At 42.0% G+C, this 25,071-nt stretch overlaps 1 protein-coding gene and 1 long non-coding RNA gene across 6 annotated transcripts; one reads left to right on the forward strand and one right to left on the reverse strand.

The window, feature by feature from the left end:
- The first annotated feature begins 10 nt into the window (after positions 1–10).
- Positions 11–12,840, forward strand: LOC140596457 (uncharacterized). Of its 2 annotated transcripts, none has more exons than XR_011998433.1 (3): positions 11–129; positions 7,954–8,103; positions 11,067–12,840. It is a non-coding gene; the product is annotated as an uncharacterized lncRNA (long non-coding RNA). The 2 variants fall into 2 exon arrangements; XR_011998434.1 differs by lacking the exon at positions 11–129 and adding an exon at positions 6,626–6,770.
- Positions 2,439–25,068, reverse strand: LOC140596455 (centromere protein N). Of its 4 annotated transcripts, none has more exons than XM_072745091.1 (11): positions 24,929–25,068; positions 21,054–21,234; positions 19,723–19,765; positions 17,927–17,986; positions 17,223–17,299; positions 9,470–9,646; positions 9,059–9,160; positions 7,759–7,822; positions 5,985–6,097; positions 3,303–3,429; positions 2,439–3,074 (listed from the first exon to the last, which is right to left on the reverse strand). In XM_072745091.1, the coding sequence occupies exons 2-11, from the start codon at positions 21,222–21,224 to the stop codon at positions 2,992–2,994; spliced, it is 1,017 nt and encodes a 338-aa protein (XP_072601192.1). In that variant the 5' UTR covers positions 21,225–21,234; positions 24,929–25,068; the 3' UTR covers positions 2,439–2,991. The 4 variants fall into 4 exon arrangements, with proteins under 4 accessions (XP_072601192.1, XP_072601191.1, XP_072601194.1 ...); XM_072745090.1 differs by having other exon boundaries at positions 19,723–19,768; XM_072745093.1 differs by lacking the exon at positions 17,927–17,986.
- Between the last annotated feature and the right edge of the window lie 3 nt (positions 25,069–25,071).

Raw genomic sequence — 25,071 nt, forward strand, 5'->3', positions numbered from 1 at the left:
TCCAGGCTCATTAGCATCCGGCGGGGCCGGGACGGCCGCGGCGCCCCCTGCCGGCCGCGGAGGGCGCGTCTGCGGGAGGCCGCCGCAGGAAGGGGGGGCCCTAAACGCCCCAGGGGTTCCGGCGAACAGGTAGGTCCAAGGATTGGTCCCACGGATCCACCTTCATCTTCCCGGAAAACTTAACCTGGGGCAATAACTGGGCAGGAGAAAAAGCAGTATGTCCAGGAACTTTATTTCCCCAAAGGTTAGAAACAACCCAAATGTTCAGCGGCAGGAGAGGCAATACGTGTTTTCCTCCATTTTGCAGAGAAGTAACTAGCCCTAGGTCGCATTATACAAACGAATGAGTTGCTATGATTGAGTTAATCATTTTAAGAAGGCTGGATTTACTTGCCCGTGTCTTTTTCTTCTTCTTTTTTTTTTTGGCCTGGGACAGTATAGCTCAGTGCAGGGTTCCAAAGCCTAAGACCTTGGAAGGACTAGCTAGACCACGTAAATGAGCATTGGAGGCCAGGTGTAGACAAAAGGGAGAAGGGGGGACTGCAGTGAAATGGAAGATTCATCCTTTGTTTAAAGGGGGGGAGGGCAGCTGCTATTCATCTTTGGTATCACTAGATCTATTTTTTGAAGGTTTTTGTGTGAAAACTTCTGACTTCTAGATGAGCAGCTGTACTAGTTTTCCATTGCTACAGTTACAAATTACCATAGTGGCTTAAAACAACACAGATTGGTTATTTTACAGTTCTGGAAGTCAGAGGTCTGAGGCGAGTGTGAGGTTTAGGTCAAAATGCGAGCAGGGTGGCATGTCTTCTGGAGGCTCTGCAGAAGAATCTGCTGACTTGCCTTTTCCAGCTTATCAAAGCTGGTAATGGTGAGTGGAGTCTCTGTCACATCACGGACTTCTCCCTCTGCTCTCTCCCATTCCTGTTCCACTTTTGAAGACCCTTGTGATTACAGTGGCTCCATTTAGGAAATCCAGAATAATCTCCCCTTTGCAAAGTCCTTTTGCCTTGTAAGGTAATATATTTATAGATTCCAGGGATTAGGATGTGGATATCTTTGAGTAAGCGGGCATTATTCTGCCTATCACAGAAGCTAATTCTGATTTTAAAAGTACTGCGAGACCAAAAAAACCCCAGGTGTGTGGGATAGCACCCACAAGCTATTGTGTCTTTCCACATGGCGTCTAAGAGTGCAGGCTCTGAAGTCTGATTGCCTGGGGCTAATGTGGGCTCAGCCACTTACCAGCCTAAGCTTTGCTATTCACTTCAGGAGAATAAGACTAGTAATGCTGCCGGCCTTATAGGATTGTTATGAAAGTAAGATAAGGCACATAAAATACTTAGCACCGACATAGTAAGTACTCCATAAATGTTAGCTATTCATTTTTATAATAAATTCCTTTGGCTGTAGCAGTCTTTGGGTCTGCACTTACTGATCCATCTGTTCCCAAGACTGCATCTGGACGAATGCAGTATGTGTCTCTGGATCACCAAGTACATAAAAGAAGTTCTAGTGTAAGTCAGCAACATACGAAGAAATTGAACTCCCCTCTTCTATAGAATTGCACCAAATTATACCTTTAAATTTAAAGAATAATTCCTCTTAAAGAAGAACTGAGGGCTGACTAAACATCAGGTACATAACAGATAAAGAGTTTCACATATTCTCATTTCCTCAAACAGGTGCCTGTCTCGGAGGGCCGCAAGGTGCAGCCTCAAGTGATTCCGCTGTAGCCTGGATAATAGAATTAGTGTCTTCCTTGTTCAGGCTCCAACTGCACATCACTGCCAAGCACCAGGGAGGGCAGGAGCCTGTGAGGAACCATCCCCGAACCAGCAGGGCCTCTGTGCAGAACTAACAGAGGCCTTCAGGCACTGAGCAAAAGTGCCCCCAACATGTGTGCACACAGGGACAGGTGCTCGACACCATGTCTATGGTCTACAAGGAAATTAGCATTACTGAGCCCCTGCAGACTCAGTGCCTCACTGAGATAATGGAAGTGTCTATACCATTTGCTATTTAAGTAAAAAAAACATATTTTTTGCATATCTATAATCTGTAGACAGTACCATCACAGTATAAAGTATTCTTCAGCCCCACTTCTGTGACTGTATTTACATATCTGCATATTAAGCCTGTTTTTGGTTTTCATCAAAAGTAATTGATGTACCAGTTTTTAAGTATCTTCATTCACAAATTCATGTTTTCTTCACTGCTTCGCCCACTGGCTGACACTATTTCAATTATTCAAACTTATAGCAGCTGGAGGTACCTGTATGTATGTTGTTACATGACTATTTTATCGTCATAATATCTGTTTTTATACCCCAAATCCTTTGTGGAACAAAATAGGGACTAGATTTTGAAACATAATTAAGAAAGGACATGGTACTTAGTGATAATCACTGAAAAATTTCCATCAGAAGTAACCGATATACCAGCTTTTCAATCTTTATTCATAAATTAGTATAATATGGTGAGTCTTAATATATGATAAAACAGATTATGAAAAATATCATATTTACAATGAAACTATTATTTTATATTACTGAATCATTTGATATGCTACCTCCTGCTATAGCATCATGGACCCAACTCTACCCTTTGAATGGACCAATTTTATGATTTTCCTAGGAAGTTTTGAGTTAAGGATAGTTTCTCGCTGCTTCTTTCCAGGATCCAAGTCTTCAGACAAATTCCTGGAAACAAGCAATTAGAACCTGATCTCTCCAGGATGGAGGAGAAAAAGGACATGTCACTTTTTAAAAGCTCACAGTTGCTATGCTTTGCAGGATATGGGAGAGAGGGGTACACAGAGGAGGCATACAGAATCAATCCCAATAAATATATTGAACATTTGTGAACTGTCAATATCAAGAATTAATTTCTAAAACACAAGTTCATACACAGAAGCTATCCTGCTAGCTGTTAATTAAATGCATAGACAATAGTCAAAGAGATGCTGTGCTTACAAAAACCACATACATCTTATTTATCTTTAATTTTAAAATAATTCATCCCCTTATTGGGTATGCAAGTGAGCAATGGAGAAAGTGGTGCATCTGCAATACCTGAAATTAAAAAAGAAAAGAAAAGAAAATGAGTCAGTTTAACAATGGCCAAGATTTGAGGGCAGATTATGGACCCTCATGATGTGCTGAAGCAGAACATGCAAAATAGGGCATGAGGGGATAGCAGACGAGAGCCAGGAGAACACTTAGAGGTAATTAGCCAGCCAAGAGAGAGGATCGAATGTAGTCTGCTGTTAATTCTTCCTGCCTGTAAAATAAGCTACTTACCAGCTGGTGCTAAGGATTTCAATGCTTCTAGAAGATGCGGGCTGGAGAACTTTATTAGGCACCGGAGGGGCTCTTTTCTCTCCGCCAAGATGTCTCCATTGAAGTCACTTTTGAATTTTGTTTCAAGCTGTCAACGAATATATTTATAAATAACTACTAAATATATCAGCTGGAATGGCAAACTATAATGGAATCAGGTTATGCATTTTATTAATTCTTGTCATCAAGAAATACAGGGATTAAGGGGTGTGTGAGCCACTTAAATTTGCTAACTGCAAATGTAGAGGAAAAACCAGTGTTATCAAATGGTATCACACATAAAATACTTGGCACCTGACACACAGGAGACCTGGGAGGTCAGTTCCACCTTCAGGTGACCTGAGCATTTAGTATGCCTTTTTTTTTTTTTTTTTTTTAAAGATTTTATTCATTTATTTGAGAGATCCAGCAAGCATGAGTGGGGGGAGGGGCAGAGGAAGAGGGTGGGGGAGAAGAAGGCTCAGGGAGCCGGAGAGAGATGCAGGGCTTAATCCCAGGACTCTGACACATGACCTGAGTTGAGGGCACATGCCTAACCCACTGAGCCACCCAAGTGCCCCCTAGTTTGCATTCTTAACGGCAAATTAGCACCATCTTTTGTAATCTGTCATTTTGATGCAAAAGTATATCTTTTGAGTCACTACCACTATTTATTTTTACCTAATTATGTAAGATTTCAAAAGTACACAATAGTAAGGAACACAATGAGCCCCGTGTGCACATCCTGCAGCTGAAACCATTATCAATTCACGGCTAGTCTTGTATCATCTACAACCCTACCTCCCCGTTCCTTACTGACCACGGCAATTGGATTATTCTGAAGTAAATCCAAGACACGATGCTAATCCATTTAATATTTCAGTATGTATCTAACAAAGACCTGAGAAGGACTCTTTTTAAAAATTTCACCATAACATTACCACATCAAAAAAATTAGTAACAACCTCCCAATCCTTTAATAGCATCAAATACGCAAATCCACTGCTTCAATAGGTACTTGAGTTTTAGATTCTAATTTCAATTTTTTTTTTTAGTTAAAATGACTCTTAAAATTTATTTTTATTTATTTATTGTTAAAGATTTATTTATGTATTTATTCATGATAGACCTAGAGAGAGAGGCAGAGACACAGGCAGAGGGAGAAGCGGGCTCCATGTCGGGAGCCCGAATCGGGACTCGATCCCGGGACTCCAGGATCGCGCCCTGGGCCAAAGGCAGGTGCCAAACCGCTGAGCCACCCAGGGATCCCCGACTCTTAAAATTAAAAGGCATTATCCTGAAATATTTAGAGGTTGAGTAATGTCTGCAATTACCTCAAATGGTTCAGAATAAATCAACAAAAAGAAATTAAGGAATTGTGGCAAAATGTTAACAACTGGTGAATTGAAGCAAAGCGGAAATAGGTGTTCATTGTAATATCCTTGCAAGTGTTCTGAAGGTTTGACATTTTTCAAAATAGAAAAAGTAGGGAAAATTAAAAGCTTATATGAATCAATGTGTACCTTGACTTACAGAGTATAGCTATTCTAAACTGTATATACAAACTGAGATTTGTGGATTCTTACTTATTCCTGATCAATGGTTCCTTTAGTGGGCAGAATCAGCCAGAGGGCTTGTAAGAACAGATGGTTGGGTCCCACCTCCAGAGTCCCTGATCCAGTAGGAGGACCACAGTGGGGCCAAGAATCTGCAATTCTTACCCATTCCCAAGTAATGCTGATATGGTGGGTCCAGAGACCACATTTGGGAACCAGTGTCCTAGAGTATGGGCTGTGCAAAGGAACTGGGTTAAAACTGCCATTTAGGGAGCACTAAGTGAAATATATCAATCACCTTTTCCCACTATAAACAAATTAAAGAAAATAGGTGTCAGGCTTGAGTGATCAGATGAATGGCAGATTTAAAGTATTGCCTGTGGCTGTAGGGGGTGCTACGCAGAAAGAATTTTACTAGACGGGGGAGGGTGTTGAATGCCAAGTATTAGATTAGGGCAATCATCATATGAACCTTGAATTCTTCTATTGGGGGCACGGGGCTTGCCCCTAAGCTGGCCTTCTTGGTGGGCAGTGGCACACTTCTGGAATGAGCTAATTTCGCAGTACTGACTAGGCTACTGGTTTTTCTCCTGTGATGCCAACTGGGTTATGTCATGACTTATTTTTTTCATTTATTCTTTTGTTCAACAGGTATTTATGAGCACCGACTATGTGTGTTGCTCTAGGTATGGATGGGCTAGAAAGGTAGAACTTTTCTCCCCTCAAAAATATAGATTGTGGCCAGTTATACATAACTAAATTAATATGTAAGATTAAATAAAGGTAAATTCATAATTTCAAAAAGTCCCCTTTGCTAACAGGCACTTAATAAATATGATAAAGATGTCTATCCTAACTCATAAATTCATTATGCAAAATTAAAGTGATACTATACCTATTGTGGTAAGTAATGTATAGAATTGCTGCATCACTGCTGTACACTTAAAACTGCTATAACATCGTGTGTCAACTCTATTCAATAATTAGAAAAAAATTAAAAAAAAAGTGATAAAGGAAAAGAAAGTTTCTTAAAGCTGTCCACTTAAAGTTTTTGTTCTTTTAAAAAAATATGGATAACTCGTAGTTCACATTTAGAGCAAAGTCCCACCTTATATTGTGCGAATTCTAGTCTCGGTTGAGAATAGTCTCCAAAAGTTTCTTGAGTCACTCTCTGGACTCTCTCTTTTTCTATTCTGTTTTCATGAATGATCCGAGAATCCACTAAATATGGAAGATTTCAAAAGAAAACAGATATTAGAAATGTACTTCATCCGTAAAGTATCCTCTTTTCATTCCTTTCAACTTGCTCGTGTCATTTAAAAATAATGTTTAGTTTCTTCTCTTGATTGCAATAATTCCTTATTAAAGGAAAGTTGCAAAGCACAGGCTGATAAATAAAATAAAAATCCCCCATTCTACCAATGCATAGAAAGCACTGTTAACATTTTAATGTATTTCTGTCTAGCCTTTTCCTTAATGAATAGAAAGATAAGTATTTTCTAAACTGAGATGATAAAATACACACAATTTTGCATACTGCTTTCTCTACTTAACATGAAATTAACGGCAGTTCCTATGCCATCGGAAAGTCATAAAAATGTTTATTCAAAACTGCTGTACCATTTCATTTTATTGCCAAATCATTGCTGAGAGATAGGAAAATGTTCATTTCTATAAATCTAGATTGTATCCCACCACTCTTCTCAACTTTCTAGTTCACTCCAGTAGTTTCTTACTCTCTTCTCCCAGGTTTTCCAGGAGAGACTCCTGCCATCTTCAAGTAGCAACAAAGTCACCATTCTGATTATTCAAGGATTGGTTTATCCAGTGCATTTGGAGACAGGGCTCCAGGGCTCCACACTCAAGAGAGATTTGGATTTCACACCTGGCTTTGGTGATTACTAGCTGTGTAACTTTGCCTAGCAAGTTACTAAACCCTTCTAAATCCCAGCTGCCTGATGAATAAAGGACTGTTCAGGAGACCACTATGAAGATGAAGGAAATGATACCTATAAGCATCTGAGTGTGGTGCTTGGCACAACAGAAATGCTTGACTATAAGTTAATTTTTAAGTGTTATTATTTGATGTTCTAGTAAATTCTAAAAGGAACCTATGGTAGCTTAGATTCCCTTTTCATTAAAAAAATTTTTTTTAAAGATTTTATTTATTTATTCATGGGGAGATACACAGAGAGAGGCAGAGACCCAGGCAGAGGGAGAAGCAGACTTCCCTGGGAGCTCAATGTGGGGCTTGATCCCAGGACCCCAGGATCATGACCTAAGCCAAAGTCAGACATTCAATCACTGAGCCACCCAGGTGCACCCCCCCCAATTTTTTTTTCTTAAAGATTTTATTTATTTGAGATAGAGAGAAAACGTGAGTTGGGGGAGGGGCAGAGGAAGAGGGAAAAGCAGACTCCCTGCTTAGCAGGGAGCCAGACATGGGATTGATCCCTGGACCCCAAGATTATGACCTGAGCCAAAGACAGCCAGCCTCCCAACCCATTGAGCCACCCAGGAGCCCCTTAGTTTCCCTTTTCAACAGAAAGTTAATTTTCAATTTTTCTGAAAGCAGTAGATAGTTTTGAATCCGGCTCCTAGGGAATCCCTGGGTGGCTCAGTGGTTTAGTGCCTGCCTTCGGCTCAGGGCGTGATCCTGGAGTCCCAGAATTGAGTCCCACGTCGGGTTCTCTGCCTGGAGCCTGCTTTTCCCTCTGCCTGTGTCTCTGCCTCTCTCTTTCTCTGTCTCTCATGAATAAATGAATAAAATCTTTAAAAAAAAAAAATCTGGCTCCTAATGATTAGATGTTTTACCAAGTGACAGAAATCTAAAAAGGAATGATGTGCTTCCAAATTTCGGTTTTATCTTAAAACACACATACTGTGTATATCCAGCTCCAGGGATTTTTCCTGCAGAGGTGTAGTGGAGTTGTAAGTTTCAAAGGTCTAAAAAAAGAAAAAAGAAAAAAAGTGAATCTTTTCCTAACTTTTAACATCTTGAAATATAAATAATAAATGGTTTTAGTACATAACAGCTTGTCAAATCTTATCTTTATTTATTTATTTATTTTCAACAGAAAGAGATTTGAGGCCACATCCAGGCTGAATTAAGCATTTCTCCCAGAGCAGGAGGCTGGCAGAGGCTGCTGGGCCAGCAACATGTCTGTTTTGAATGAGAAGCTCTGTACTTTGTTAGCATAAAAATGATTCTGGATGAAGCCTGGGTGGTAAGTGGAAAAGCTAGAAGAATCCCAGGCAGAATTTGCAATGTGATACTTCAGCTTTACAGCTGCATCTTCATTACCGTAGAATATTCCCTGACGCTCCTTTTGGAAAAATCATTTTGCTACTGAAGCCAATCTCTCAATCCCATCTTACTTGCAGTTGATGTTTTTATAATTAAGCATGTGACGGTGTGAATTTTCCTAAGAATGCAACTGTCATAGCAGAACAGCTGGGAGGGTGGAGGGTAAGAGGGGAGAGGGTTACTGTGGGCAAAAACCATTAACTTAGTGTTAGATTTTTTTTTTCCGTAGAGTGGCTTGCAGAGAGCCATCACTTCTTTCTACTTAAAAGAGATGAAAATACACATAAATATAACATATCTAAGGGCTCAAAGATATACCCAGAGCACTAACAATCCATCTACAGGAGTCTAAACATATGAGCACACTGTTGCCATGCAGAGAAAATAATCCTGAGTCTGTGAGTAAAGCCAGATCTCTTATCATGAAAGGAAACAATGCCTTCAAATAATTTCAACAAATAAATTGTGGGATTTAATAATAAACCAGTGCTTTCCCCCTTCCTTGTAATTCCTATATCACCTGCTTGACTAATGGGACAAAAAAATTAATTCTACTTCTCTCGGGCATAATAGAATAATATAATTAGCTTTGAAAGACAGTGTCAAGTTACTCCAAAGATAAATTCTAATTGGAATAGCTGATTTGGAAACTGGGATCTGTAACAAACTCTAGTGAATAGTGAATAGTATAAAACACAATGCAATTTAACAAAGAGGACAGTGAGGCACTGTGGTTTCCTTTTATGTTAACTCACTAAAGGCTTTTCTCCACTTCAGTAATATCGGAAATAATCTCCTTCTGTTGGAGGTGGGTTTTCCCACCTGCTCAGATGCTTCTAACACAAGTGTGAATGAGAAAATGGAGATGTGCTTACCTGATTATACTGTTTAAAAACAATAGCCTTCAGAGAGTCCAGATACCGGCTTCTCAGGTCCATTTTCACAATTTTATGGTGATTGCTAGCAACTGTCAGTGCCTGGAAGTGAAAATTGGCAAGACTATTAGGATTACCATGTTCATCCCCCAATATCTGTAATAACTATAATATTTGGTTGAATTTTTGTATTAAGCACACATTACTTCTAGATTAACAGACAATAAGAGAGAACTCCAAACTCATGCTTGTGCCATGCTACCACTTGTAGAACACTTTCTGCTTGTTTTAGGAAATCAAGAATTACATGTGGCATTTTATATAAAATGCATATTGAGCAGTTTAACCCTACCTAAACCTCTGAGATAAGAGCAATAAGAATATTATAGCTTATAGTAATTGGTTCCATACCTGACCCAGAAGAGGTATATTGCTCCTCAGTGGGCAGGAGGAAGTGAAGGCATAGGGAGTCTGGGAGTAATATACCACATAAACAGGTTTGTACTGGTTTGGCTTTCTATACTGCGTTCCCCAGGCAATTCGAATCCATACTGCATTCTCCTCAGCATCTCTGAAGCTGACCATCACCTTAAAAAGAAAAAAAAAAAAAAAAGAGTTAAGTTTCCTAATTAAAATCTGTACCAGGGGTACTGGCTGGCTGAGTTGGTACAACATATGACTTTTTTTTTTCTTTACAACGTATGACTCTTGATCTCAGGGTCATGAGTTCAAGCCCCATGTTGGACATAGAGCTTACTTAAAAAAAAAAAAAAAGCCACACACACACAAAAGTCTGGGGCGCCTGGGTGGCTTAGTCAGTTAAGTGTCTGCCTTCAGTTCAGGTCATGATCCTGGAGTTCTGGGGTCAAGGCCCATGTCGGGCTCCCTGTTCAGTGGGGAGTCCACTTCTCTCGCTCCCTCTGTTCCTCTCTAATAAATAAAATCTAAACAAATAAACAAAATCTGTGGCACCAGCAAGTGCTCTTTAGGGGTGAAGGATGTTACTATAACCTTGCACACAGGCTGAGATCCAGCAGTCTTTTCTACTTTCCATTACAGTGTTTAGGGATCTTTGGGAAAAGATTTTGTGGTTGTTTTGGAAAGATACATTATGCCTTGCCAGGTCTTTTGGAAAGAAAACAAGTTTTAAATCCTACAATCAGGATATCCCAATTTTTCAATAATTTCTTGGGCTTGTTTAAAAAAAAAAACTGTTCCCTGACATGTAAAAATTTATGAATGAAGGCAGCCTTGCAAATAACATAACTGTTTCATAATGAAGCCATTTCAGCATCAAGCACAGACCTAGTGTGTACTATAAAGTTTAATAGTAAGATTTCTATGTAGTGATGGGCTCTAATATATTAATCCTAATGCTCATATGCATTTAACTCAGATGCTAATAATTACTCCAAAGTAATGTGGTAACAATATAGAAAATTCTATTTCATTTCCATTTCATGGATAAAACACAGATTTTTCCAAACTTCTAAATATAACTGCCAGTTGGTTTGGAATTTAAAAGCCTGTTCCTAGATTCTTAGGCTCCCCCTCAATCCAGCTTCCCCTGGGAGGCCAGATCCTGGACAGGAGGCACCCGAGACAGGCACAGTTGGCTTGCCCACATCTTTTTACTTCCTCCCTCTTGTATCCCACTCCAGAAGAAGCAGGCTGCAATGTGGCTGCTGGCATTAGCAAAGAAGGCAGTTATCCTGACTCTGCCCACTCTTTATCTGGCTGCTTTCCTGTATTCCCTTGGTGTATGATACAAGGAACATTCCTTGTGTGGTGTGGAGGGTGTGGAGCATGTGGAGTGTGAGGAGCTTTCCTGTATTCCCTTTCATGATAAGAGATCTGGCCTTACTCACAGACTCAAGGTTATTATTTCCTCTGCATGGCAACAGTGTGCTCATGTGGAGACTCCTGCAGATGGATTGTTAGTGCTCTGTGTATATCTTTGAGCCTTAGATATGTTATACTTATGTGTATTTTCATTTCTTTTAATTAGAAAGAAGTGATGGCTCTCTGCAATATTTCCTGTATTCCTGTACTTCCTGTTTTCCTGTATTCCCTTGGTGTATGATACAAGGAACCTTCCGTGTGTGGTGTGGAGGGTGTGGAGCGTGTGGAGTGTGAAGAGCAGCCTGACCTTCTCGAGTGAGCAGCACAGTGCTTGGCCCTAACAGGCGCTCAGTGGACCTCTGCTGGCTTCAATGGAAGAGGACAGGGTCTAATTCTGAATAGCCTCTTTGTGTCACATTACAAAAGCGAAGCCTGTAAAATCAAGATTGAATGCAGTATGTGGAGGGAACATTTTACCAGAGGGAGAAAATTGGTTGTACTCAACATATTCAGGTAATCTCTCTAGCCCAGAGTGAGGATAATTTAGGTACAGCCTTGTGGAGAAGCTTAAAGATGTGTCCTCCCTACATTGGATGTATAGTTGGGCATACATGTTTAAGTGTACAGTTTCCTGGAGGTCCTGTATCACTTATCAAATTTTTCCTAAGGTTCTATGATCCAAAAAAGATTAAATAAAGATCAATGGACTAAGAGAAAAGGATATTCACAGAACCAATATAATCTTGGCCAGGTGGCTTTCAGATATTAGGTCTCACATTCTTCTAGTAAAGATGATATTCAGATACCTGAAGAGGTAGGGCTCAAATGCAGACCGTTACTATTTTCCTAAGAAACTACCTTAATAGATATCATCCTTTAGTAGTCAGGACAAAGCATTTTTCATCAAGGATAGCTCGGATAAATATTGTTCAAGCCTAACTGGTCATGGCCACAAAAAAGTTTAGTGTGGTAATCAAATGTAACTTACAACACAGAGAATTGCTACATATTTAATTATATTAGTATATTTAGCATAGACTATCATTATTATACCACATGATCTACAGGTATTAAAAGGAGAGTAAATATGCTACCTTTTTACAACTGAAACATATATTTTAGTTTGTCTTTTCTTTCTTTGTAAGAACATAGTGTTTTGAATAGTTTTACATGGTAAGATAAAGAGTTAATCTCTCTCTCTCTCTTGCACACAGAGATATACACTCTCAAAGGCTCTGGATGGGATGTCCTGTAGCACAGGCTCCACCCATTACTCCCCAGTTAGGTTCCCAGCTGCCTCTCATACCAGCTTCTCTACCCAATTGGTTCAAGGGCGGGAAGTTCTTTTTTTTTTTTTTTTTTTTAAGGGCAGGAAGTTCTTAACCTGAAGTCCCTGGTCAGAACTCAGAGTGCCTAAGAACTAACTGAAATTTAGCATCTTCTTTAATTGTGAAGGTAGGCAACAAAATGTGGAATGTTAGGACCTGTTTGCTTTTTGTAGAAACTGTCCCAAATATTTTCTCAATACATTACAATTGTTGGCACCTGCCTCAAAAATATAATTTACGACTTTGAAACTGTTTTTTAGACCTACTATGAGAGTACTTACTGTGTTAATTAAGAAACACATGATGACTATAGCACAACTTAGTATTTTAATGCCTTAATAATGGTCTTTTAACATATTTTGTTTTTCTTGTAATTCTATGTATTATAGCATTTAAAAATAATCTTCTGGGGATCCCTGGGTGGCTCAGCAGTTTAGTGTCTGCCTTCAGCCCAGGGCATGATTCTGGAGTCCCAGGATCAAGTCCCACATCAGGCTTCCTGCATGGAGCCTGCTTCTCTCTCTGCTTATGTCTCAGCCTCTCTTAGTCTGTGTCTCTCATGAATAAATGAATAAAATCTTTAAAAAAAAAATAAAAATAATCTTCTAAGAAGTGGTGTGTAAGTTTCACTAACAGCAAAAGGTGTCCTTGGCAAAGAAAGGTTAAGATGTCTGTCCTACATCAGCGGGCAAGTTTATTTTCACTCCAGGAGTCTCTACATGGCATGATATCACCATTGTCAGCCTTTAGGAAAGTGGGGTTATCCAGCTGCTAGTTAAGTTATGAAGAGGAAAGTAGGAAGTTGAGTTGAAAAACAGGGTTAGCACATGTGGGCCAGCTCACAGCAGGGGAGCCAGGGAGACAGAAAAGACACAGGGTGGTGGGCGTCTGCTGGCCTTTCAAGCAGGAAGATCTGACCAATAAAAAAGCTCCTTTGTTCTCCCAGCCTTTCCCACTAATCTGCCTGAAATTCATTCAGGAGGCAAAGGCTTTTGGCACACTGCAGTGACAAAAGAAGAAATCTAACCACTGAAATACATGGCCATGGAAGTAGGAAGATATGGGAGCACATTTCACTCTTCTAGAATGGTCAGGACAGGGGATCCCTGGGTGGCTCAGTGGTTTAGCGCCTCCCTTTGGCCCAGGGTGCGATCCTGGAGTCCCGGGATCGAGTCCCGCGTCAGGCTCCTGGCATAGAGCCTGCTTCTCCCTCCTCCTGTGTCTCTGCCTCTCTCTATGTCTATCATAAATAATAAATAAAAAATTAGAAAAAAAAAGAAAAAGAAAAAATAGAATGGTCAGGACAGGAGGCGTGGGGTTCAGACCACAGAAGTTCCTGGTGCTGGACAGAAGGGCAGGAAAGACTATCACAGGGGAAGAAGACACTGAAAGGGAAGGACTCTGACAAACTCTGAACTGCAGCTAAGAGCAGCTCTCTCTACGCTTTTGGCATGGGGTGAACAGGGTGGGAACATGGTTTCTCAAAAGGATTTAGCCAGTCGTGCTTGGCTTCATAAAAAAGGCTGCTTCCAGAAGCGTCCACACCAAATATCTATATTTATGGACAACTGGCTAGGGATTCTGGGCCAGTGAGGCTCGTTGTTTAAAGAAAAGTAGGTGCACATGCCATACCCACGGTCCATATGGGACTCTCCTTTAATCTCTGAAAAGTGTATTATCTCATGGTATGAATATCTTTCAAATATAATAAAAAATAACAAGAACAGAGTAGCAAAGAGTGATTATTCACAAAAGATAAAAAACACTACCCCCCACCCCCGAAAACCCAAAGAGGAGACATACCTTCTCTTGGCTCACAATTACCCTTGAATTAATTTATAAATTAAGTAGACCTCCACTCAACACGATGAAGATTTCATTTTGTAAACCTGATAAAATGATTCTAAGTTTCTTCTTGAAGAATAGCCAGGACATTTTTGGTAAAGAAGAGTAACTGGGGGTAGGGACAGGGCTGACTTGTTTTAATGGTTATTAAAATATTTTACAAACCACAGAATTAGAGGAATGAGCGATTTGCAAAGAATGTGCTCAATCCATTCATCCCCAGCATCTGTTGCACACTTGCCTGTGTCAGAGAGGGGCAGGATGGTCGGTTTCCTCTCAGGGGGACTATGACAATTAAAGTAGGAAAAGGGAAGAGTATGGTGACAGTAGCACAAGACAGGGGAACTGCTATGGGGGGAGGGCAGGGACACTCCCTGAGGGAGCACTAGTTAAGAGGAGGCCAGAAGGATGGGGAGGAATGAGCTGTGTCAAGGCCAAGTAGTGGAAGTCCTTCCAAGGAGGAGAGGGAACAGCCTGTGGCAAGTTAAAGAACTGGAAGAAGACTGGCTCAGTTTGGCTGGAGTGTAGAGTACAGGTGTTGGATGTAGGAGTGCACAAGGAGAAATAGATCAGAAGTAGAACAGACTCTAAAAGCATGAATGAATCTGAAGAATCCAATGATGATAAACCAGTAGAAAAAGCTCAATTAGTCTACAAATGGCATTGGGACAACTCATTAGCTTCTGAAAGGGAAATGATGAATGACTCCATCACCACCTCCCTCCTCGCTTCCACTAAAGTAAGTTCCCATGGCCGAACTTCACCGGGGGGCAGGCTGAGTGCAGAAACTTGGGGGGTGCTCTGGCAAAGGACAGAAGGCAAGGAAGGGAGTCAGTCAGAGACAATGAAGTGCACTTTCGGATGGGCAGAAGACAACCGGAAGACAGAGATGGAGGATCAGGAGGGTCTGACTGCCAATTCTTGTGACCTTCCTAAGCACAAGAAATGGATGTTGTGCATCTGGTGCAGGGCAGAGACTAAGCTGTAAGAGCCTGTCAGTGTCACCATGAGGAGCATGAGCTCAGAGCCACCTGCCTGGGTTTAAACCCCAGCTCTGACGCTTACCACTGGGAGACCCACCTTGTTTTATCAGGAGGGTGCAGTGAGTTAGTGACTGGCAAGGGCTTAGCCCATGGCCTGGCACACGTAGCTGTTTGCAATCAGGATTACTGGGGAAAGAGAACCATGGGATTTTATGATATCACTAGTGCTGCCAAACAGGGAGGTTCTTAAACTTGACATTAGCATCACCTGGAGGGCTTTGGCCCACCCCTATGGTGTCTGAGGGAGCCCAAGAATTTGCAGGTCTAATATGTTCCCAGGTGACGTGGATGCTGCTGGTCTGGGGATCATACTGTGAGGAGTACGGCCTTTCAAAACCCGGTTTCAACACAAAGACAAGAGCAGTGGCCAGAATGCAAGGGTCTTAAGCACGAAGCCAGCAAGGGTGTATTACCCTTTCAGAGGGTCTTTTTGGAAAGGTTTTTGAAGTCGCCAATAAATACCACCCTTCCAGCCTGTTCTGCTAGACCCACTGCTAGACATAAGGCAAGAGTTGGTAGGTGGAGGCCAAGCAACTGGTGACTGGCTCAGGCAAGTGGCCACCCAGATATCAAAATCTGGGTGCAGGCAGAGTTGCCCACATGGTCATGGACAGAAGCACCCTGGGGTGCCTCCCTTGCAGGGGGAGAGCCAGCTCTGGAAGAAGAGCCCAGGATAAATGTCCCTGTTGGCACGGCTGCTCTTATTCTCCTGCCAAAGAGAGGGGAGAGGGACAGGGAAGGGGGGGCCAATGTCACTGTGGCAGCAGGACACAGCAGGAGCAAGAAAAGAACATTTCTCTCCAAGAGCGTTGTGGTCAAAAGAATAGAGCTTGAGGCTGAGCACTGGGAGTAGATGTCCTTCCACCGAGACCTGAGCATGTTTATACATAGCAGAGTGGGAAGCAGTAGAGACTATAAACTTGAAACAGAACAGAGAATAGCAAACCTGCGGTCCTACGAGGCTGCAGGAGATGGATTCCAACCTTTCACAGGAGGGGTGCTATAAGAACATGCTCAGTGACAAGCAGGTAAGTACAAGTATGGTGGAAGTCACAAAGGGTGAGCTGAGCAGATGGAAAGACCATTGTGTATGGAGAGGGAACACTACCATTCTGGAAAGGACAGCCAGAGCACGGTGACTGCAGCAGGTTTTTGGGAATGTCTTGCCATGCAAGGAGAACTAAGGCAGATCAAGGTGGGAAGAGAATGAAGTAAGGGAGGCCATTAAAAAAATGACTGCCTGAACCTACGGGACAATATTCGGTGGTGGGTGCCTGGGTGGCTCAGTTGGTTGAGTGCCTGACTCTTGATTTCAGCTCAGGTCATTATCTCAGGGTTGTGAGATTGAGCCCTGCATTGGGCTCTGCGCTGGGCGTGGAGCTTGCTTGAGATGGTCTCTCCCCCTCTGCCTCTCCCCTCACGCTCTCTTTCTCTCAAAAAAAAAAAAAAGAAAAAAAAAAAGAGGGGGACGCCTGAGTGGCTCAGTGGTTGAGCATCTGCCTTTGGCTCAGGTTGTGATCCCGGGGTCCTAGAATCAAGTCCTGCATCAGGGTTTTTGCATGGAGTCTGCTTCTCTCTCTGTTTCTGCCTCTCTCTGTGTCTCTCATGAATAAATACATAAAATTAAAAAAAAAAAAAAAAAACACCTCAGTGGTACTTGTGGAATGGCAGCTGAAGATTCACGGGTGCTCTAGAGCTACACTGACCAGTTCTGTAGCCACCAGCCACCCGTGGCTACTGCACTAAAATTCACTACAGTTATAGAAGATGAACATTACACTTCCTTGGTCACACTGGTGGCCACACGTGATTACTAGCCAGTGTACCAGACAGTGTGGATTTAGAACAGTTCCATCATTGCAGAGTTCTACCCCCCAGTGCTCCTCTGAGAAAGAAGCATTTGGCCCTGAATTGACAGGTGAGGGGAGAGGGAAGTTTTCATAATTAAGCAGGATTTGTCTTTGATCTGGCTTAGCATAGTATGGGATATTAACAATTAAAATCCTTACCAAAAAATAAAAACAACCCAAGGTAGTAGGTAAATTTTAACGGCACAGATGTCTTGATATTGCATTTCATGGAAATTCAGACAAATTTAATTCTTACATTTTTCAATGCTCTCTGAAGAATTTTCTTAAATGAACTTTTGAATTGTTCCATATCAAAAAGGTCAATGTCTTCACCTGTCAAAGTGAAAAGAAAAAGAAAGACAAATCAAGGGAGTACAGTGTTCTAGAAATACATTTGCAGACTCTGAAGGTAAGCATTCTGTGTAACCTCGAAGAGCTACAATGATCAAATCAGAACAAAGCTGTCGGGTACCTCAGACACAGCATCACCAAATATATTTTTCATTTTTCCCACAAAAGAGTAATTTTGAAATTACTCATTTTGAAAGAAGAGACATTTAAGAGGAACATATTGCTATTCATTTTTAAATTGCCAAAATATAAAATCTAAGTGTTCAGTTTAAAATGGAAAACACTGAAGTCCCTGGCTGGCTCAGTGAGAAAAGCATGTGACTCTTGATCTCAGCATTTTGAGTTCAAGCCCCATGGTGGGCGCAAAGATTACTTAAAAAAAAATTTAAAGATTTTATTTGTTTATTTGAGAGAGTAAGCAAACAAGAGAAAAGGAGCAGGGGAGAGAGGCAAAAGGAGAGGGAGAAGCAGACTCTCCACTGAGCAGGAAGCCTGACACGGGGCTTGAACTCAGGACCCTGGGATCATGATCTGAGCTGAATGAAGGCAGATGCTTAACTAACTGAGCCACCTAGGTGCCACAATTTTTTTGAAAATGGGAAACATTACCTGGTCCTTTACTCATCTGAAAAACATCCCAAACTTTCCGGTGCCGATGAAATTGAGTATCTGAGAGAGGAAGGAAGAGCTTAATCCTGTTATATCCTAGAACTCTTAAGTAATGTGCTTATAAATACATATCTCAAATATGTATTTAACATAACATGACACCAGAGAAATTAGGTCAGACACATTTTTGTTCAAAATATACCTTTTATATGGATTAAATTTTCTCCCCCCAACTATCATCTCACCCAGGCTATTTTCCTCCCTTGCTTAGATGCTCCAACAGACTCCTATAGGTTCTCTCCCATCCTCCCCAGTCTCTGTCTCTGCACTGTAACCAGTGAGCTCTGAAAAAACAAGAACCTAATTCTTTCTTGCTCATAAGGCTTTGCATTATTCTTAGTATAAAGACTGAAATCCTCCAAGTGGCCTCTAAGGCTCTGTATCATCCGCCTATCCATGCCTCATTTGATTTGACACCTCCTGTATCCCCGAGTTCCCATTTTTAACCTCTCCACTCCTCTACTTCATCCTCCTGCTCCAAGACTTCCAGCACTGTGCCCTTTGCTCTTCTGTTCCTTAATCTCCCATCTTCCCTTTGCCTAGTTAATGCCACCCATCCTTTGGCTCTCAGCTCATGTCCTCAACGAAGTCTTCCCTAAACCCTCCGCGTGGCAGATCCCACTCTGCTCACACAGAGCCCCTCTATGTTATCCTTCATAGCATCTGCTATAGCCTGCAAAAAGGCATTTGTGTGATTAAGCAACCTGCCTCCTCCATAAGACTATGACCTCGTAAGAATGAACCAACCTGTTTGACCCACCAGCACCTAGCATACAGCCTGCCACTAAGTAGTGCTTAATGAACATCTGAACAAACATGTGAGAAATGGGAACTACGTGGATCCACCATTTATAGTCTCGATGTAATCCAATCGCTGAAAATTAGACAGACTTGACCAGAGGTTGATGTGTAAATGAATTCAGCTATTTCATAGTTGGAGCAGAATATAAAGCTAATATTTGTTATGCACCAGGTCATAAAAGGAGTTAATATAAGTTGATAATAATTAATAAATACCAGGCTATGTTCTAAGAACTTGACAAGGACTCTTTATTTTATCCTCATCATAACCTTATGCAATGTTATCGTTATGATGTAGGTCTGTCAAATGATAATAGTAAGGCATAGAAATTCTTCCTCTCTCATAGATTTACTCATTTATTGATCCCATTTACTATCATCTCTGTTATGCTCCCAATGGCCTCCCCCAGGACTCACAGGAAACAATGACAGAGCCATGAACCGAACCCAAAAAATCTGGCCTACGCTCTGTTGCCTCTTGACGAGGAGAGTAGACATCTTAAAAAAGTAGAAAAGAAAACTAGGACACAAAGGAAAAGATCCAAAGACGAGGAAGGAGAGGGGAGGTAAAAAGCTACATTGTAATAAGAACATTGTCAGAAATATATTTTCAAATTCTACTAATAACAAACCCTAACACAGTATCTACTATGTGCTTCCTATAGCCAGTGACCCTGCTAAGAGCTTTCCAAGAATCTGATTTAACCCTCCAAGCCACCCTGTGAAGTAGGTGCTACTGTTTTACTCCATTTTACTTAGGAGGAGTCTAGGCTTAGCAAGGTAATGTGACTTCTCAGCCAAGTCACGACTGGTACATGACAGAAGAGGGATGGAAACCAGGTCCACCTGACGGAAGAATCTGAGCCCTTACATACAAAATGGCCTCTCTGATGAAATGGGACTGGGAAGTGTAAATACAAAGCACCGACACTCACAAACGATGTCTAAAAGGGCTGCATCATGGACACTTGCACGCTTCTTCTGAAAGAGAAGATAAAATATTTAGTGGTGATAGTTTGGTTCTGCTCCACTTACAGTACATTTGAGGGTTGCTCAGAGCAACTGTGTCCAGTTTATGCTCTCCTGACAAGTGTCTCGGTTCAAGCACTCCCCACTCTTCCCGCAGTCTACTTCTTATTCATCACTTTCAGGCTCTTGTTTTGTTTTTAAATCAGCTCTATCCTTCTCAACTTTCTCTACATCGGGGTCTCCCAAGAGGGCACAACTGACATTTATTAGTTGGATAATTCTTTGTGTAGAGGGCTGTCCTAGGATGTTAAGGAACATTCTGGCTTCTACTCACTACAAGCCAGTGGCATTCCCATAGCTCTGACAACCAGAAATGTCTCCAGACACTGTGTCCTCTGGGAGGTAAAACTGTCCTAGTTGAGAATCACTGTCCTATACATTTACATACGTGTATATTATATAGTGTTTTTCAATGTTGTACATAAAGATCTAGTTTATCCTTTTCAATCGTTGAAGAATATTTTGTTATGTGGATGTATCATTATTTATCTATTCTCCTAGAATAGCTGTCTCCAACTTTTTTTTTCAACTTTTTGTTTTTTTAATCAAGGCTACTTAACATTTCTATTTATATATATATATATATATATATATACATATATATATATTTACATGTTCATACCTAAGTATATAAATGTTTACCAATTATAATACTTATATGTATATACATATATACACCTTGTTTTTTATTAATTTTCCTTTTTTTAAAAAAATATTTTATTTATTTATTCATGAGAGACACAGAGAGAGAGGCAGAGACACAGGCAGGGGGAGAAGGAGGCTCCCTGTGTGGAGCCCAATCCCAGGACCCCAGGATCACGACTAGAGCCAAAGGCAGATGCTCAACCACTGAGCCACCCAGGTGCCCCATTAATTTTTCCACAAAAATTTCCCACAGTGGAATTGTTGAATCATAACGTGTATTTATTTAAGAGTGATTGAGGGAAGAATGTACAGGGATATGAAAGTTCTTTGTACTACACCTGCAACTTTTCTGAAAATCTGATATCTTTTTAAAACAAAAAGTAATAGATTCACATGAAAGAGGTCTTTTTTCCATACAACTTTAGTTTGATTTGTCAACATATAGCATAATACCCAGTGCTCATCCCGTCAAGTGCCCCCCTCAGTGCCCGTCACCCAGTCACCCAATAAAATGTTTAAGAAAAAAAAGGAAGAAAGAAAAAACCAAAGGGGTGGTGTGATGTGTAAGTTTCATCATTTTGAACACTGTTACCTCGCAGAGCAGAACCAAGTCCTGAACAAGAGATTCCTTTCTCTGCTGGAAGTTTACATTTTGTAGTTGCTTTTCAGACAAGAAATCCCAGGCTTTGAGGATTGTCATCATTTCAGTCATTGGGATTTTCAAGATAGTCCTCTTGAAAAACTCGGCCACAGTTTCATCCATCTCTTTGGCACTTTAATAAAAATAAAAACAGCACAATAAAGTATTAACCAAATATAAAAGTTTGACTTAACTGGGGGCACCTGGGTGGCTCAGTGGTTGAGCATCTGCCTTGGGCTCAGGCTGTGATCCTGGGCTCCTGGGATTGAGTCCCGCATCAGGCTCCCTGCAGGAAGCCTGCTTCTCCCTCTGCCTGTGTCTCTGCCTCTCTCTCTGTGTCTCTTATGAATAAATAAAATCTTTAAAAAATAAAAAAGTTTAACTGAACTAAATTTTTCAGCATGTTTTTAGCCAGGATTTTGATTTGTAGGTCAAACACCCAAATGTTTATCTTCTTTTTAGGCACTCTGCAAAGTGTTTTTCAACGGGGGGATTTATTTATTTTCTCCTTAAGCTGTATATTTAAATATACTTTGGAGGTTTTAAAAATTAGTGCTCTCTTCTCCTTGACTGGCTAGAGTATTTTGATCTTTTATGGTAATAATATGTAAATCATTCATTCATTTACTGATTCATGTAACACAGTTTGAGCACCTGTGTGTGCCAGGTACTTCTATAGGCACGGGGGGATAGTTCCATCTTTAACTGTAAAGACAAAAGTCCCTGCTGGTATGGAGAATCCATTCTAGTGGGGAGAGAGAGGCAACAGGAAAATCATAAAATGTGTTAAAAGTGGTAAATGCTGGGACGACTGGGTGGCTCAGCGGTTGAGCGTCTGCCTTCGGTCAGGTCGTGATCCTGAAGTCCCAGGGTCAAGTCCCTGCATGGAGCCTGCTTCTCCCTCTGCCTGTCTTCTGCCTCTCTCTCTGTGTGTCTCTCATGAATAAGTAAATAAAATCTTAAAAAAAAAAAAAAAGTGGTAAATGCTGCAGGGAGAATGAACAGTGCTAGGAAATGATCAGTAGTTAAAATAGAGCAGGCTGGCGATGAGGTGGCAGTGGAGCAAGCAGGCCTTGTAGAGAAGGGGACATTTGAGCCAAACAAGGGGACTGAGTGAGCCACATGGCTAGGTGGTGGAAGAACTTGCTAGACAGAAAGAACAGCAAGTGCAAAAGCCCCAGGGCTTTCAAGGAACAGGGCGAAGGATGCCTCCAGTAAGGCCGGAGTGAGTGAAGAGAGAGAGTGAAGAGAGAAGAGAGAGAGTGAAGAGAGAGAGCAATAAGGTGAGAGAACATGGAGGCCCAGGGATCACCGCAAGGATCATGGCTTCTACTCTGACAAACTGGGGACTGGAAGATTTTTGAGGAGAGGTGGGATCGGTCTGGCTACTGTGCTGGGGGCGAGGGTGGAAGCAGGAGGCCAGCCAGGAGGCTGCTAAAAGGCAAGTAAGAGATGAAGGTGGAGAGAAGCAGAGGTGGCAGGAAGAGGTCAGACTCTGGATATGCTCTTAAGGGAGAGCCCACAGGAGTTCCTGATGGACTAGATGTGGGAAACAAGAGAGAGGAGTCAGAGGTGATAACAATGTCTGTAGCAGGCAGCTGGAGGAACGGAGCTATTACCTGAATTAGGGAAGACTAGAAGTGTGGGCAAAAGAAAGCTCAAGAATTCTGTTTTGAACATGTACATTTTGAGATTAATTGTTCAACTCCAAGAGGAGATACTGGAATAACCTGTGGGATGTATTGGTCTAGAGGACACAGTAAGAGATGGAGGTAAAGAGGATGGTAGTCTCTTTCTCCTTTAAGATGTCACCAATTAACATAGTGCTGCTCTCTCACTTTTCCTGCCCGGTGCCTGAAGGGGAGATTCTTTTAACTGTCCAGCAAGTCTTGAGCCCCAAATCTGGTTTGGCTCCCTCAGCAATTGACAAGGGCAATGATCTTCATGAGCATCGCTCAGTGGCTGTCTCACAGCTGTGGCCCTGGGGAGGGGGTTTCTGAGCCCTTTTATTATTTTCCTTGGGGCAGAAGCTGTGGGCCAAGGGTGACAGCTGCTCTTAACTCTGCTACTTCATTTGGAGACCCTGATGCGCATCTCCCTCCCCCACCCCGGGGCCCCTTTTAAAATATGGCACATAAAAAGTAAGCAAGTGTGATTTCTAAAACAAGATTAAGGATAGATGCAGAATTTAAATTTAAATTCTCTGCCTCTCTTGCAATACAAGAAAAGAGCACACGGACTTCAGTGTCTATGTTCAAGATGCAGAAATCAGCCTGTCAATCTCCTTTGCTTCCACCATGCCTACGAGATTTGCGGGGACACAGAGAGACGTGCCCCTCTACAAGAATCCAGGCTGTGATTTACTCCTACCATTTGAGTGTTTGTTGAACACTGTACAAAATCTACACAAAACACCATTGCCAACTTCCAAAAAAAGATACTGATAGTCAACAGGATTTTAAGAAGATAGTGAAAACAGCAGTTAAAGCAAAAATAAAGCGAATTATTAGGAGTGGTTTAGAAAAACAACTGAATTAAGAACGTGAGAACGGAATCAAGATCATGAGAACTGAGCCTGACTTGTTTTCTTATCCAGATACAGGACCAACCTCCCTCAAGGTCAACACTAAAATCCTCACCATGGTCTACAAGACCCTGTGTTTGCTTCTTGCCTCCCTCCCCATCACCTACCCCTCTCTCCCTGGCTTTCTGAGCTCCAGCGATATTCACCCTGAGTTCCTCTAGTACGAATTGTACCTTCAGTTACCCCTGCCTAGAAGGTTCTTCTTGCACCTGTTCACGTGGGGCTCTTGCAATGGAGAGCTAAGCTATCTCAGCTTGGAAAGCTTCTAGTCTGACTTATTCTGACCACCCATTCTAAGGGTATCTCCCCCACCTTGTAGTGCATATGGTCTTTAATTATCTTGCTTTAACTTACTGATTACTGTATTGCTTTACCATATTGGGAACTATGCTTTCTTCATGGCTAGTCTCTAACTGATCAATGCACACGAAAGGAAATGTTAGATACTCTCTGTAAGCAGTGTGCTGAGGAGATAAAATAACCTGGAAAAAAAATCAGGGTCCAACAGTCAGTGATACATCAAACCAACGTCTCCCATCAAAAACACTGGATTTGGGGGTAAGCTTGTAAAACTGCAGATTCCCGGGCCCCGCTGATCTGAACTAGAAGGTGGGCGGCATCGAGCGGGGCGTGAGACCTTGCATTTTTTTTTGGCCTGATTCTCTAGAATCCCTCGGAAGGCTCCATTCTGGGTAGAGTTTGCAAAACGCCTTTCTATAGACTTCTGGTAGATTCTATGGACTTCAATCTCACCCATAAGGTTGATAAACCCCTGAGTAAACGCTCCTGGTTCCCCGTGACTAATTTCTTTTTAATCCTAGCTCTAGGCACAGGGCCTGGCATACAGCAGGTGCTCAAGTCACTGGTTCAATGAATGCAGGACAAAAAAAAAGAGCCCTTTTAGGTGAACTTTTGTGTAGATTTACGTGGAGGAGCTGCCATCGGAGTAGAAGGAAAAACACAAGAGGCCCACGGATGGAAAAAAAAACCGGAAGCCAAGCCTGACTTAAAAGAAAAAAAAAAAAAAATCGAAACACCGAACTCCGCGCGCAGCCACAACCCTCGGAGAGCAGAGGCGGGTCAGGTAACGCCCCGCGGGAGCTCCCGAGCTGACGCACATCCGGGTAAGGCCCCGCCCCACTGTGGGCGGACGTGACGTCACGGCCGGGCGTCACTGCCCTCTGTCGTCCCAGCCGCAGCCGTGGTTCCCCACCTCCCCCGAGGCCAAGCGCCAATCCAGCACCTTGGGACGTGTGGTAGTCGCGGAGAAGTCGCCCCGCAGGCCCGGGGTGTGGCTTCCTCTGGGCTCCCGCCGCACTCAAGGGCCCGGTCCCACGCCGCGCGCGGGTCTCCTGCAGTCCGTCATCGCCCGCAGTGTCTCCGCAG

This window comes from Vulpes vulpes, unplaced genomic scaffold (assembly GCF_048418805.1).
Source record: "Vulpes vulpes isolate BD-2025 unplaced genomic scaffold, VulVul3 Bu000000635, whole genome shotgun sequence".
Lineage (NCBI taxonomy): Eukaryota > Metazoa > Chordata > Mammalia > Carnivora > Canidae > Vulpes > Vulpes vulpes.